Source organism: Buteo buteo, chromosome 20 (assembly GCF_964188355.1).
Source record: "Buteo buteo chromosome 20, bButBut1.hap1.1, whole genome shotgun sequence".
NCBI lineage: Eukaryota > Metazoa > Chordata > Aves > Accipitriformes > Accipitridae > Buteo > Buteo buteo.
In genome coordinates, this window is record NC_134190.1 from 6,439,321 (window position 1) to 6,452,912 (window position 13,592).

Below are 13,592 nucleotides of genomic sequence, written 5' to 3' on the forward strand. Positions count from 1 at the left end.
GTAAAAATTTACTTTAGCCAGAATTTATAGCCAATATTTTTGTTCTGTTGAACAAAAATGAGATTTCCAGAGGCCCTTAAATTTATCAGCTTAAAAAGAAGTTACCTAATTTCACAAAGAAGAAACCACTCTGGATAATTTCTGCCTACCACCTCAGCACTGGGGGTTTTTTTGTTTGTTTGATATTATATATGTATATACATACACACAAATAAACTAAATCAAGAAATGGATTTAATAATTACCAGAAACTAGCAGTCAATTTCATACACAATTACCAAAATTACTCTGTAGGTATTCCTGTCCCAGCTACTGCAACTTTTATTCAGCTTTTAGTTCTCAGTTTCAGATTCTAGCTGTAGACTTCATTTCTATTCTAAAGTTATGAACACTTAATTTTCTAAAAAGAGAAGGTATCAAATTTTAGGTAATTCCTTCTTTTGCTCCACTGCATATTTCCCACAATTCTCCCAATAAAATTCCAAAAAGACAGGACAGCCACACGAATCTTGACAAGCCAGAAGTCGCTTCTGGAACACTGCATTAGAGAATTTAAGGTAAAGGGAAGTTAAATTTAAGAAAGCCATAACAAGGCAAAACTGAGAACTCATTTCTAGTCTTATATAAACAGCTGTCACAAATAAGGCTTTTTGGACCAGCATTCCACTTGTCTGTGAAAAAAAGCATGCCTACTCCAGAGCTGCACTACCAATTAAAGAATCACCTGGGTTCCCTAAAATAGTTCAGCACTTGAATGATTCAGTATCCAGTTTCTACTTAGATAAATAGAGAAACACCAACTGCAAAAAAGGAAAATGAGATGTAACTGCTTAACGGTATCACCAGATGTTGAAGAAAAAACCCAAGCATTTTGTGAAATCAGGAATAAAATACTTCTAGCAAAATGTCAGGAAAGACAACTTTGCAGTCTTTCAGTACAAGCAGGACACAAGTTTAAATGCAAGACAAACCACAACTTGAATTAATAAAACCTAAATTTTTGACTAGTCACAAGCTACACAAAAGTATTCCGATAATAATTCTCCATTGAAACATGGCATCCATGTTCTCAGCTTTCTACAGCTTTTCTTTCAACACATTTTGCATTAAGGAGATGAAATGTGGCTAGCACAACCATAAATTTGCATATTTTTTTTTAGGGTTGGGGAGGCAGAACAAGATGACAGGGAGTGGTTTAAAGTATTTGGAAGAAAAGGAGAAATAGTATTTTCAGCTCTTTTGAATGTACAAGATACAATCCTATATCATCCCACCTCCATCATACTGTTCATCCCTCCTGAAACAAAGGATCATTCACGCAGATTAGTTTACCTCTGCTCCAGCAGCAAACACACACATAGCACTTCCCTCCTCTCTCTCTCACATGGGTTCCACCAACTACAACCAGACAACCAGCTAGATTCTGCCCCAAAATTAGTATCTTTCCCTTCTACTCTCATGAAAACTTTTCAATTAAGTTTAGCAAGCAAAATGCCCACAAAAGGCACTGTATGACATCTACTAGATGGCTACCCTGTCAGGAAAACCTAACCATTCTGAAAGCACTCATCTTGTAATCATTCTGCTTAATGCCAGGAAAACACTTTACCTCCTCACCCTCAAATCAGAAGGAGATTAAAGCAGGATTTTAAAAAGTGTAGTTAAGACTAAAAACATTTGATTACAGCTTGACCGCTCTGAACATTCACCCCCAAAAACCTGAATTATGCATCTTGTCTGATATTGTTACCTGTAATTTTGTATCCATATGCAGCCAGCTGTCCAGCCATATATTCACCATCCGAATTATTGTGAGAACATCCCCATGTACGAATCCAGATTTTCTGAGCACCAGGAATAATGCTGTTAAGTAAAAAGGAAGGAAAAAGGCAAGTTAAAAGATGAACAAGCTCCCCCTTTAAGCCCACTGAACAGACTCAATTAATCGTAATTCTCCAAATATAAAATAAGCAACACAAACAGTAACAACTCCAAAACAGCTGGGGAAAAAAACATCATAATTATGTAATTTTAGTGTAGTGGGTATTAGGTCTGGCTGGGACAGAGTTAACTTTCTCCACAGCAACCCATATGGTGCTATGTTTTGTATTTGTGACTAAAACACTGTTGATAACACACCTGTGTTTTAACTACTGTTGAACAGTGCTTGCACAGCATCAAAACCTTCTGTTTCCCCACCGTGATCCACCCCACCACAAGCAGTCTGGAGATGGACAGCAGGCTGGGAGGGAACATGGACAGAATAGCTAACCCAAATTGGCCAAAAGGGTAATCCATACCAGATGACATTGTGCTCAGCAATAAAAACTGGGGGTTTGGTCTTTCCAAACTAGCCATCGTTCTGAGACTGCTTGGGCACCAGCCTGCTTGTGGGAGGTGGTGAGCAATTGCTTTTGCATCACTTGGGGTTTTTCCCCTACTCTTCCCTTCCCTTCAACTGCCTTCATCTCAACCCACAAGTTTTCTCGCTTTTGCTCTGCCAGTTCTCTCTCCAAACCTACTGGGAGGAGGGGTGAGCAAGTGGCTGGGCGGCTGCCCAGTTGTGGTGGTTTGACCCTGGCCAACAAGTGGCAAGAAAAGAGTTTTAGAATGGAGAAAGTACAAGAGCTGTAGGATAAGAAGAGATTCAGTACACTGCAGTTATGTTAAAAAAAAACACAAACAAAACAACTAACTTTCTGAAAATTATCATAGCATTTAACAAGTGAGCTTCAACTGACTGCACTGAAATTAGGCCACCAGCAAACAAACCGTTACAGCTAAACTGCAACCTTTTGATATTATGGCACCCATTGATTGTAGTTCCCTCCACACAAGCAATCTTTATAAATTCTTAACTTAACCCTGCCACCAGCCACGCTAACATCTGAAAGCTCATATCCCAACCTTTCTGGGCTACAGAAGCCGCATGGCAGATGTACCCATGAGCTAACACAAACAATGGTTTAGGAAGCAACAAAAAGTTCTGCAAGAAGCTCTCATTGAAACTCCTGGGATAACTGTGCTAATGAGCTAAAGATGCCAGTAGAACAATAACATACTTCCTGGAATACAATCCTCTGCCCTGCCCACATCTTTTTTTTTTCCTCCCCCCGTGCTTCTTTTTTTAAAGATACTTCCCCTAGCTAGAATGAGAAAATTGTTAATGGAAGATTAATAATCATTAAGTAGACATGCGTAACATGTCACACAGGTACAATGCATTTTGACTTCCTGAAGTCTAAACAACATACATTGAATGTGATTTCTTGGGTCAAAAACACTAAAATACAGCCTGTTAGGTAATTCGTAACACCCAAATAGTTAGGAGAATGGAGTGCTAGCGTGAAGTATCTATAGACCACCAGTTCAGCTGTACATACACTCCCAGCAGAATGGTGTCAATGCACCTTTATGGGGCTTCACATAAAGGTGCATTGTTATGCTTATAAAATCTGTTCTGAACACTAATGAAAAACCAAAACTGAATTTCCTGTGCATTCCAGACATACTTTATTTTTGTCTTTATAATGGGGGGAAATTTTATCCACCAGCTTGAACTTAGTTGGGGGGTGGGGGGGAACAAAATCCAGATGTCTGAACTGCAGTAGAAACTAGAATCAATAATTGAGTTCACCTATACTTTAATCAATTCCACTGCAGCAGAAAGTTGATTCTGTTCTTATGGGAGTCACAAGAAGGAAAAATGCAAAGGTACGTTCCGTAGTTACTGCATACTATTTCCACTGAAATAAAACAGTAAGTTCAAAAGAAGTTTCCCTATATCATTGGCAGGATGTAAACATAAAAACTACAGTCTTTGGAAATCCCAGGTTCCAGAAACCAGGTGGAAACACTGAAGGACAGAAGATGTACCCTTGGTGGAAGAGGATCAGGTCAGGGAATACTTCAGCAAACTGGACATAGCTAAGTCCCTGGGCCCTGATGGGATATACCCACAGGAGAGATATGGACATAATGGAGACAGTCCAACAAAGGGCCATGAAGATGATTAAAGGACTGGAACATCTCTCATAAGTGGAGAGGCTGAGAGAGTGGGGGCTGTTCAGCCTGGAGAAGAGAAGGCGCCAGAGGGGGATCTCATCAATGTATATAAATACCTGAAGGCAGGGTGCAAAGAGGACGGACCCAGGCTCTTTTCAGTGGTGCCCAGTGACAGGACCAGAGGCAACAAGCACACACTGTAACACAGGAGGTTCCCTCTGAACATCAGGAAACACTTTTTCACTCTGAGGGTGACCGAGCACTGGCACAGCTTGCCCAGAGAGGCTGTGGAATCTCCCTCTTTAGAGATATTCAGAAACTATCTAGGCACAGTCCTGGCCAACTGGCTCTGCAGGGAGCCCTGCTTGAGCAGGAGGTTTGGACAAGATAACCTCCACAGGTCCCTGCCAACCTCAACCCTTCTGTGACTCTCAGAACTTTGTTTATATTTCTCATTTCAGAAGTCAAAAGGCTACTCCAGGAATGCATTTTGAAGAGCTCAGCTTCTATTTAGGTAAATAAGGTGAAGCAGACAATTTTTTCAGAAATGCTTTACACATAAATGCTTAAGTAATAAGAACCATTTTTCCAGCCCCATTACTCCATTAATCAGTACCCCAGTCATAACTGATTTCTACAGAAAGTTTGTCTAGGACAAGACATTTGCTTAGGAATTATTATTCATTATCACTACATTTTCTAAACACTATTTTACTCATTTTTACTTTGTATTCAGATTTGATATTACGAGATCATGAGAACTTCCATCTTATTTTTAGAAGCTGACAGTGCGCACAAGACACGAGAAAAGCAACAAGATGGGGTTGATGGAAGAATTTACCTGTCACTTGGGGGATCATCTTCTGTCTGAATATTCTTTTGTGAATGGCGTTTTCGCACTTTGGGAAAAACATTCTTTCTTACAAACTGCCGATCACGTGGTTTCAAATCTTCTGCTGACACAATATCTTCAATATCTTCAAGCACCGAGTCACAGGCAGCAGGCATCTTCAAGAAGCATTAGAGAAGACTGGTATTAGCAAGCATTTGAGTACAAAACCAAGACCTAGTATCTACTGCATATATTCTCATAAAGACAGATATATTTCTACATACACCTGCAATATATCATACATATGAGGGATACTGAGCACATTAAAACAATCAACTATCCAGAGATACTTCCTGATGCCCTCTTCCCCTAAGATCTCAAACACAAGCAAGGAGAAAGCCACAAACCATATAGTTGGGTTTTTTTTTGGTTTTGTTTGCTTTTTTTTTATTAATCTGTACCTTGTCATTTTCTAATTCAAAAACCCTGCCACTGCTCTGACATGACATGACATACCCAAGATACAAGTATTCTTAATCACATCAGGCATCATAGTGAAACAACGAGTTTACATTATATGACAGCTATGCTTCCATTCACATCACAGGCAAAGAATGAAAGATACAGCATTCAAGTGCCTCCTTCAGAGGCTGTTCTGACTCTTTTATCTGTGCGCTGAAAACAGGTGCACAGTATGTCAATGTCTTCCTAGTCCTTTTGAAAACAAACCAAACTACTCCTAGAATTCCTGATCCCACAGGCCTTTCATTTGAATTATTTCATTCATCATGACAGCAAAATAAAAATTCCTGTCCCCAGGTACAAGATGTTAAGCAACTATACCTAGCTAGTATAAAATAGCTAGATTGTCATCTGGCTCGTATAATATACTAGAAGATCATTAAAATCTCATTATATTTTCCACAAGAAAGTAAATATATATGCATATATATCTCCCAGATCTCAAGGTCCAGGTCCGTTTTCAGGAAAGTAAAAAAAACCCAAACTATTTGCTAAAGGAACCTATTAAAAAAAAAGCTACTGCATTAATTGCATGCCTCACACTGTGCTGTGTGCAATTCTTATTCAGAATAAAGTCTGATTTACCACTGGAAACTCGGTTTCGGACATGTCTCAACAGTTTACTACGGAAACCACACAAGGGCATTTCACAGAGTTTACAGGGAAAATACAACACTTTCCTAACTGACAGTGAAACAAAACAAACAAGGCCTTAATTTCTTTAAAAACAGATTTCAGGAACAGAAAATACAGGCTACCGGCGTACAAAATACTTTCAGATGTTGCAATTGTATTATTCAAGAATGTAAGAAATTAAACAGCTGTGCATTTTCCCAGTATGAGGTCCTTCAACTTTGCAAAATATACTTCAAAATAAAACTTCATGCTACCTGAACCATTACACATCTGCATTTAAACTTAAAAAGGAATATAATGATGTCACAAAGAGGATGCATCTGATGAAGATATTTAAGCACTTAGCATTCTTCTAGATCAAAAATCCCAGAATCTATTAAAAAATGCAGCAAAGGAGGAACAAACATAAAAAGCTATGAAAAATCTAGCAATAAAAAACATTGGAGGGGAAATGACATCCCTTACACTGCTTTATAACACCAAAAGCATGTACAAATAGGTAAAGTTAACAACTCAATACAGGGAAGGAAAAAAAGGTTTTGATTTGTTGTTTTTTCTCTCTTCCAGAAAAATACCCAATATAATGGTGCAGCTGGCAAAACAAATAAGCTTTAGTTTATTTCAGTGGCCCACAAAAGAAAGAATACAGCCAAAATAAATTTCTTACCTTTTTAAGGAAGGTCTAAATCCTCCTGGATAATAATCCTGGGGGAAAAAAAGAAAAAAAGACATAGCATGAACAAGCAGAACTAGCAGACAGAAAACACGAGTTCATGTTATTTTTCAACAAGCATTTGTCCTCCCTTTGCAGAAATATGTTTCTTGCTCAGTTTGACCTCATGTCATGGTTTAACACCAGCTGGCAACTAAGCACCACACAGCCGCTCGCTCGCTCCTCCCCCCGGCCCAGTGGGATGGGGAGGACAATCAGAAGAAAAGTAAAACTAGTGGGTTAAGAACAGTTTAATAATTGAAATAAAATAAAATATAATAATAACAATAATTGTAATGAAAAGGAAGGTAACAAAGAGAGAGAAATTAGACCCAAGAAAAGACAAGTGATGCACAGTGTAATTGCTCACCAGTTGCTGACTGATGCCTGAGCAGCAATCAGCCCCTCCCGGCCAACTCCCCCCAGTTATACACCAAGCATGCCGTTCTATGGTATGGAATATCCCTTTGGCTAGTTCGGGTCAGCTGTCCTGGCCATGCACCCTCCCAGCTTCTTGTACACCTGCTTGCTGGCAGGGCATGGGAAACTGAAAAATCCTTAACTTAGGGTAAGCGCTACTTAGCGACAACTAAAACATCAGTGTGTTACCAACTTTCTTCTCACACTAAATCCAAACCACAACACTGTACTGGCTACTAGGATGAAAATTAACTCTATCACAGCTGAAGCCAGGACCCTTGCTAATGCTGGGAACACACGATGACTGGCTGACAAGGTGGAACAGTAACCACATTTTCCCTGTCCTTCCTTGAGCAGAGGCACTAATCTTCTTGTCTTTCTTTTATAGGTTTTGGTTTTTTTGTCAAAACCTGGTGTATTTAAGTTATTTCAGACCTCCTCCAGATTTCTGTCTTCAATCAGGAATTTAAAATTTTGAATGAAAGAAGCGGAAGAGATTAAGGGTAAATTCTAGCTTAAAACATTCACAACTTTTTTTTTAAATTACACAGTAAAGTTTTTTTAGAACAGATTACTTGATATCTGCACTGGTTCCATATGCATCCATGATATCCCTTCTTCAGAAGCAAATAAACAGATTTCTGCAGCTACTCTGACAGACTGACCGAAATAAGAGACAATAATAAAATTAGAAGCTAACGTATTCTTATGCTGTCAAGTTGTGCCTGCAGAACTTTACCTTTCCCTTTAAAAAAAAATGAATGTTAGCAAACAAAAAACAGTAACAGTGTCTTTAACGTCCTGACAGAAACAAAACTTCCCTTGCCCCTGTCTGTTTCAGTCACCCCTCCTTCATCCTCTTGCACATACCAAGGGAGTAAGTCCTTCTTTCCACAGAGAAAACTTCCACCCAGGTGGAAGAGGACCGCTCTTTCCTCTGTTTACCAACAGGTGTCCCCGGTAAAGCCTCGGGCTTTTATCCCCAGGCTCACACGGAGCAGAAAAAAACCGAAGCGTTAATGTAAAACCGGACTGACCCACCGCCCAGCCCGGCTCGCCCCAGGGCAAGCTCGTTCGGTGCCCGCGGGCAAGAAGCACCCAGCCTGGAGCAGGGACGCCCCGGAGCCCGGCTGGGCTCGGTCCCTCACCGGGCTCCCACCCCGCCGACGGCACCGGAGCGGCAACCGGGCCGCCAACTCCTCTGGAGATTCCCGCCAGAAAGCGGCCACCTCCCCCCTCCCGGCTTTAACGCGGAGCCCCGGGGAAGCCCCCACAGGGGGACGGACGCGGCCATTACCGTCACAACCGGGCAGGGGAAGGAGGGGAGGGCGGGGAAGCTCCACGGCGAGCCCCGACACTCACCGCCGCCTCAGCTGGGCTCCGCCATCACGGCCGCCGCGCAGCGCCCCGCCTCAGGCCCCCCGCGCGCGCAGCAGCGCCGCGACGGCGGCCGGCAGCGGACAAAATAGTCCGCCGGGCACTTGCTGGCGGGGCGGGAGCAGCGGGATGGATCCTGGGCGGGAGCAGCGGGATGGATCCCGGCCCGGTCCCGCCGGCAGAACGCCGAGGTGTTTGACAGGCGGGCCGACGCTCCCGCTCCGTTCGCCGGTGGACTGCTGTACGTGGGGGGAAGAGGAGAGCTAAGGCCTATCGGGAGCCGGGGGCGGCGGGCGCTAGGGCCGCGGGAGCGTCCTCACGGGGCCGCCCCGGCCCTCAGCGGGGAGCGGCGTCGTGAGGGGAGAGACGGGGGGAGCGGCGTCGTGAGGGGAGAAACGAGGGGAGCGGCGTCGCTTCGTCCGCTGCCGGGTAAAAATGGGGGGACGGCGGGGCCCGGAGCCGTGAGGGAGGTGATGCGGGGTCGTCTGTTGGGAGGGCGGCAGTTGAGAACGGCTGCGGGGTCCCCGTCCTCGCCGCCGCCCTCAGAAGGGAGAGGGTGCCCCGCCGGCCCGGGGCAGAGCTTCCCGCCGCTGCGGCCGCCGCGTTGGAGCCGCCCTGTGGAGGCCGCGCTGGGGCTGTGAGGAGATGGGAGCCGCAGAGCACGGCGTGGAACGGACAGGCGGCGGCTGGTGCTGTGCTGGAAATATGGGATACCCTGAGACTGAAGGTGAAGCGGGCGAGTCGGAAAATGGAATTTCCTCCGGCGGAGGGCCGTGGCTGCGGTTAAAGTGGAAGTAACCGGTGCCCGGGCGTCTGCTGAGCACCGAGGGCACACGTCCTCGGCGCCACATTCCCGAATCCTTGGGAATTCACCTTTATTTTAATGGAGAATTAGGTCCAGCAATACGTTTCCCGTTAAACGGTTGGATTCTGATGCATCTGGTCCAAATGAATGATGAGCTATTTATTCCTGTTACGGCCACAATGCTTTTTTATATTCAATCGTTAATTTCCTCAAAATCCAGTGCTAGTAGCAACTTTTCCGTTTAGTCTGGAAGACATTGGTCAAATATTTAATATTAGATGGCTGAAGTTTCTGGCATTGTTTTCCTCCAGTTTAGGGCTCGTAGCAACTTTTCTGATTAATATTTTGGAAGACGTTAGTCTAGCTGTTTCAACTTGGATGGGTAAAGCTAGTGCTCTAAGCAGACAGATTGTTAAGTGTGTACTTTCCTTGTGGATCAAAGTGTTATGGAGGGTGAGCATAATATTATTGCTTTGTTTTTAATATACACAGTTAACCTAAAAAGATTATGTATATTGCATCTTCAACATATTAATTTGATTTTGAGGTAGCCAGCTTCGGAGTATAAAAATCACCATTTCCTGTAATTGCATTTCGAACATTAAGTTACTCTCTTTAGAGTAAGGAGCCTCTGGAATCATTATTTTATTCTCCAGCTAGCGGATTATAGTCTCCTTTGAACTGGAGGGAAAGCGAATGAAAGCCTTGAGCGTATTCCATAATAGGCCTATTGGTCTGCTAGCAGATAAAACTTGGCAACTTTTACCTATGAACTTTTACATTCCCCTCCCTCTCCTTTTTCTTAAAAAATGGTGCTTATTTTATGTCACGCTTATCTGACGATGTTGACAGGCCAAAGAAGGATAACGATGAGAACAAAGTAACAGGAGACATTTGAAGAGGAGAATTGGGTCAGAAAGAAACAAGCACTTCCTTTAAATCAGTCTTTAAGAACAAATCATTCTAGGCAGGACTGAGCACTATTAATATCACCCTGGCCTCATGATAGAGTCATTGTTACAGCTTAAGATACATTTGCCTTTGTGATTGGTCTTTGTTTAAGCATGCAAGTACTTGTCAGAGGTACTCTCAGTAAGACACTGAGTGATGTGTAATTCATTATTTTTGCAGCATTTTTAGCCCAGAAGAGGGTGGAGGAAAACATTTTAAAATTGGCTGTCACATTAATCTATTTCAGACATCCTCCTTCGTAGTACAGTGTAAGTAGTCCTTAGTATGTCAGTAAGTAATCATATATATATATACTACCAATCAGTATTTTAACTGCTTCCTGATAAGGTTAGCGATTTTATTCCTTTTTATTTTCAGTTTCCCATATTCAGTTTTCTAAGTATTTCACATCAGTCTAAACTTCTCTATTCTGGGAGCACTGCACTGCACTACCCCACAGTTATCTTGACTAGCCAAGTGTTACCTCTCTGGTTAAACAAAACTGGGCAGACATCGGTGCTGTTTTATGGTTGACTGAAAGAGCAAAGCACAGATAGATAGTCTGTGAGACATACCCAAAAATCACCAGATGGCCAAGATTGACAAAACACTACTCATTAAGGGGAGGCAGTGAGCTCCAAGAGCAGCTCCCAGGCAAGAATAACCCATGAGTCCCATACCTAGTGACATAAATAGGCCATGCCGATCAGTTTCAGCATGATCCGGCAGAGTCCTTACTTTGTCCCGCTGCCAAGAATTCATAATATCAAGCAGCCCTTGTGCCAGCACAGTCCTATTCAGTCTTAGGATGTAGCCACAACATGGAAGGCACTCTTTAAGTGCTTTTGAAGCTCACAAATCTAAATTGCTTTGTAGCATATTCATAATAACAAATAAAGCTGTACACAGACTGCTGTAGTGCAGCAGGGGGCAAGGGAAGCAGGTGATTCCCTGCCACCTCCTGACCGCAGGAAGAAAGCTTATCTATAGCTACCTGGGAAAACCACTTCTTCAGAGACAACAGCTGGCAGTACAAGTCCCAGTACTGGCCTTCTATAGACTGGCTATACACACTCTCCAGTTCCTTGCATGTCCAAAGAACAGCTTTAGAATACATCCTTTCCAAGTTGCCTTATACCTTACTTCCTACTCTTCAGGGGTGGTAGACTTGAAGACACCAGCCTCAGGCTGGGTTATAAATCATGACAGGTTTTGCAGGAGTAGGTAGTTGGAAAATACAAAAACTAGTAGGAAAATAAAATACAAACATCAATTACAGCTCATGGTTAGTAGAAGATACATCCTTAGTTGGTTTAGAGCATCTCAACTAACATCCTTAAGGAAGGAAAAAAGACAGGGAAGTGGGGACCCAATTTTTACATGGCAACCTTATTCTCTGATAACTAACGTGCAGTTCTGAGTGGAAAAGTAGGTGGTAAGGCATGCAGGAAAAAAATGAGAGTCCGAAAGTTAGATACAAGAAATCAGATTTCTTCCTGTATTCCTGCAATTCAGGAGAACCTGGCTGGTCATTTGTCAGCAACATTCAGCACCACTCAGAATTGATAGCAACCCGTTTTTTCTGTTAGATGTGACACTTTCTCCCTGCCAAGTTTTAGAAAGAAAAAAGTGGGTAAAGAAACTCCCAAACTTAATAAAGGCAAAGGATTCTGCTGATCTTTGCTTAGCTGTAGAGTAATATCCAGGCAGATCTTGCTTCAGGAAGAAAAGCAAAATGCAGAGATGAATGATACTTGTTTATGCTTTTGTTAATATCACTCCATTGACTTTGCTATACAGGCTTTTGGTTCACTTAATCTTAAGAATTGTTGGTTCCAGGAACACTAATGGCATTGTGCATTAACTGTGTTCCATAGAGAAAAAATTGGCATATACTGCTAAATTTGGTGTTTCTAAACATGTAGCAATGTCTCATGCTACAAAAAGTACCTTTCATATCTTTCATACAACAAAAATGTCCATGTCTGCATCAAGACAGCGTTGTAATTTACTCTTTCAGGTATAAGTCAAAAAGAATAGAAAGTGATCATATCTGTCATTTGTAGGTGGATGAGTTCTCACTGTAGGTTCAAGGGCAACAACACTGTTTCTTTTTTCCTTTTTAAGTTCTTCCGGGTGTAAAGGAGTGTGTAGTTGCCTATCATTCAGGCCAGTTTTGAAAGATTTCTCAGAATTCTTTTCAATCTGCTGGCAGCCAAGGAATGCAGCACATACAGGCCCCAATAAATCTCGCTGAAACCAATATTTGTAGGCTGAATAATGTTGAGGTGCACTGTGCTAGCTCAGGGGAGCAGAATGAAGTATTTTAACTGGCTGGTTTATTTCTCCTGCAACTCATCACATCCAAAGTTTACAAAGCAGTTACAGAAAGCAGAAAGGAAAGGAGAGAAAATGACATGAAAACTGGCAATCAGTAGCAGAGTCTAGGGGTGAATAAAAAAGTGCTTATGGCACCTGTGGAACAGAGAAACAGAGAACAGGCCAGGGAGCTATGACAGATAGGACAGAAAGAGGACATTTGTCAACTCTGCTTCAAAGGGAGAACAGAGAACACCATCCTCTAGCCTTCCTTTATTATTTGTTGGGAATATGGAAGAACATAGGATCATCCCTGTAATTTTCCTTTCAGTACTGCTGTGTGCAGAAGTTAGAGTACAGACAGGTACATAAAGAGATAAAATAGTAGCCTTCTCCTTGTGTGCAGGGAAGATCATGAGACACATAGGACTTGCTCAGAAGTGTAATATTTAAGCAAATGATCCTACTGAGGTTTTATTATCCTTATAGGTTTTTTTTGTTTTAGTAACTGATGGCCATGCATCTAGAAAGGTGCAGCACCAAGACCAGAAAGGGAGCACCAGTTTGTAAATGCATGTATGGTGCAAGAGACTGCTGGAGATGACTCAAGTACACAGAACTCCTTTTCAAAGCTACTATTAAGAGACTTCTGGAGAATTATCAGTAGGAAGGTTAAACAGATCCTCAGCACTTGCTTTCATGTCATTTAATCCTAGAATAACCCAATTTCTATGAAGTTTGAAAGAAGTCTGTTCATAATTCATATGGGGGGGATAAATAAAAATAAACCTGTGTTATCCCAACCTTTGGATGTCCTATGTCTCTTTACATGTCTCTTATTCTTGTTTCACTCTGGCTTAAGAAAAAAAAAAATGCTGAACTTCTTACTGTTGGCATAATAAAAAAATGGCATTGAAACATACCTGTTGTCAAATGAGTGTGAGCACTAATAATGAAAATAGTAACAGCTAGGTTCCAAGAACCAGCATGATTGGCACCAAGAATAAGAATAA

General features: G+C 42.2%; 1 protein-coding gene across 3 annotated transcripts in view; it reads right to left on the reverse strand.

The window, feature by feature from the left end:
• The window catches only part of CDKAL1 (CDKAL1 threonylcarbamoyladenosine tRNA methylthiotransferase), a 421,878-nt gene extending 413,330 nt beyond the window's left edge, over positions 1 to 8,548 (reverse strand). The window contains exons 1-4 of one of the 3 annotated variants that reach the window (XM_075052405.1): positions 8,490 to 8,548; positions 6,663 to 6,700; positions 4,847 to 5,013; positions 1,751 to 1,863 (exon numbers count right to left, since the gene is read on the reverse strand). In XM_075052405.1, coding sequence (XP_074908506.1) covers positions 1,751 to 1,863; positions 4,847 to 5,013 — 280 coding nt within the window. In that variant the 5' untranslated portion in view covers positions 6,663 to 6,700; positions 8,490 to 8,548. Of the gene's footprint in view, positions 1 to 1,750; positions 1,864 to 4,846; positions 5,014 to 6,662; positions 6,701 to 8,424 lie in introns of those variants that run through there. The other 2 variants (XM_075052406.1, XM_075052408.1) reach the window with 2 other exon arrangements.
• Positions 8,549 to 13,592: the final 5,044 nt, after the last annotated feature.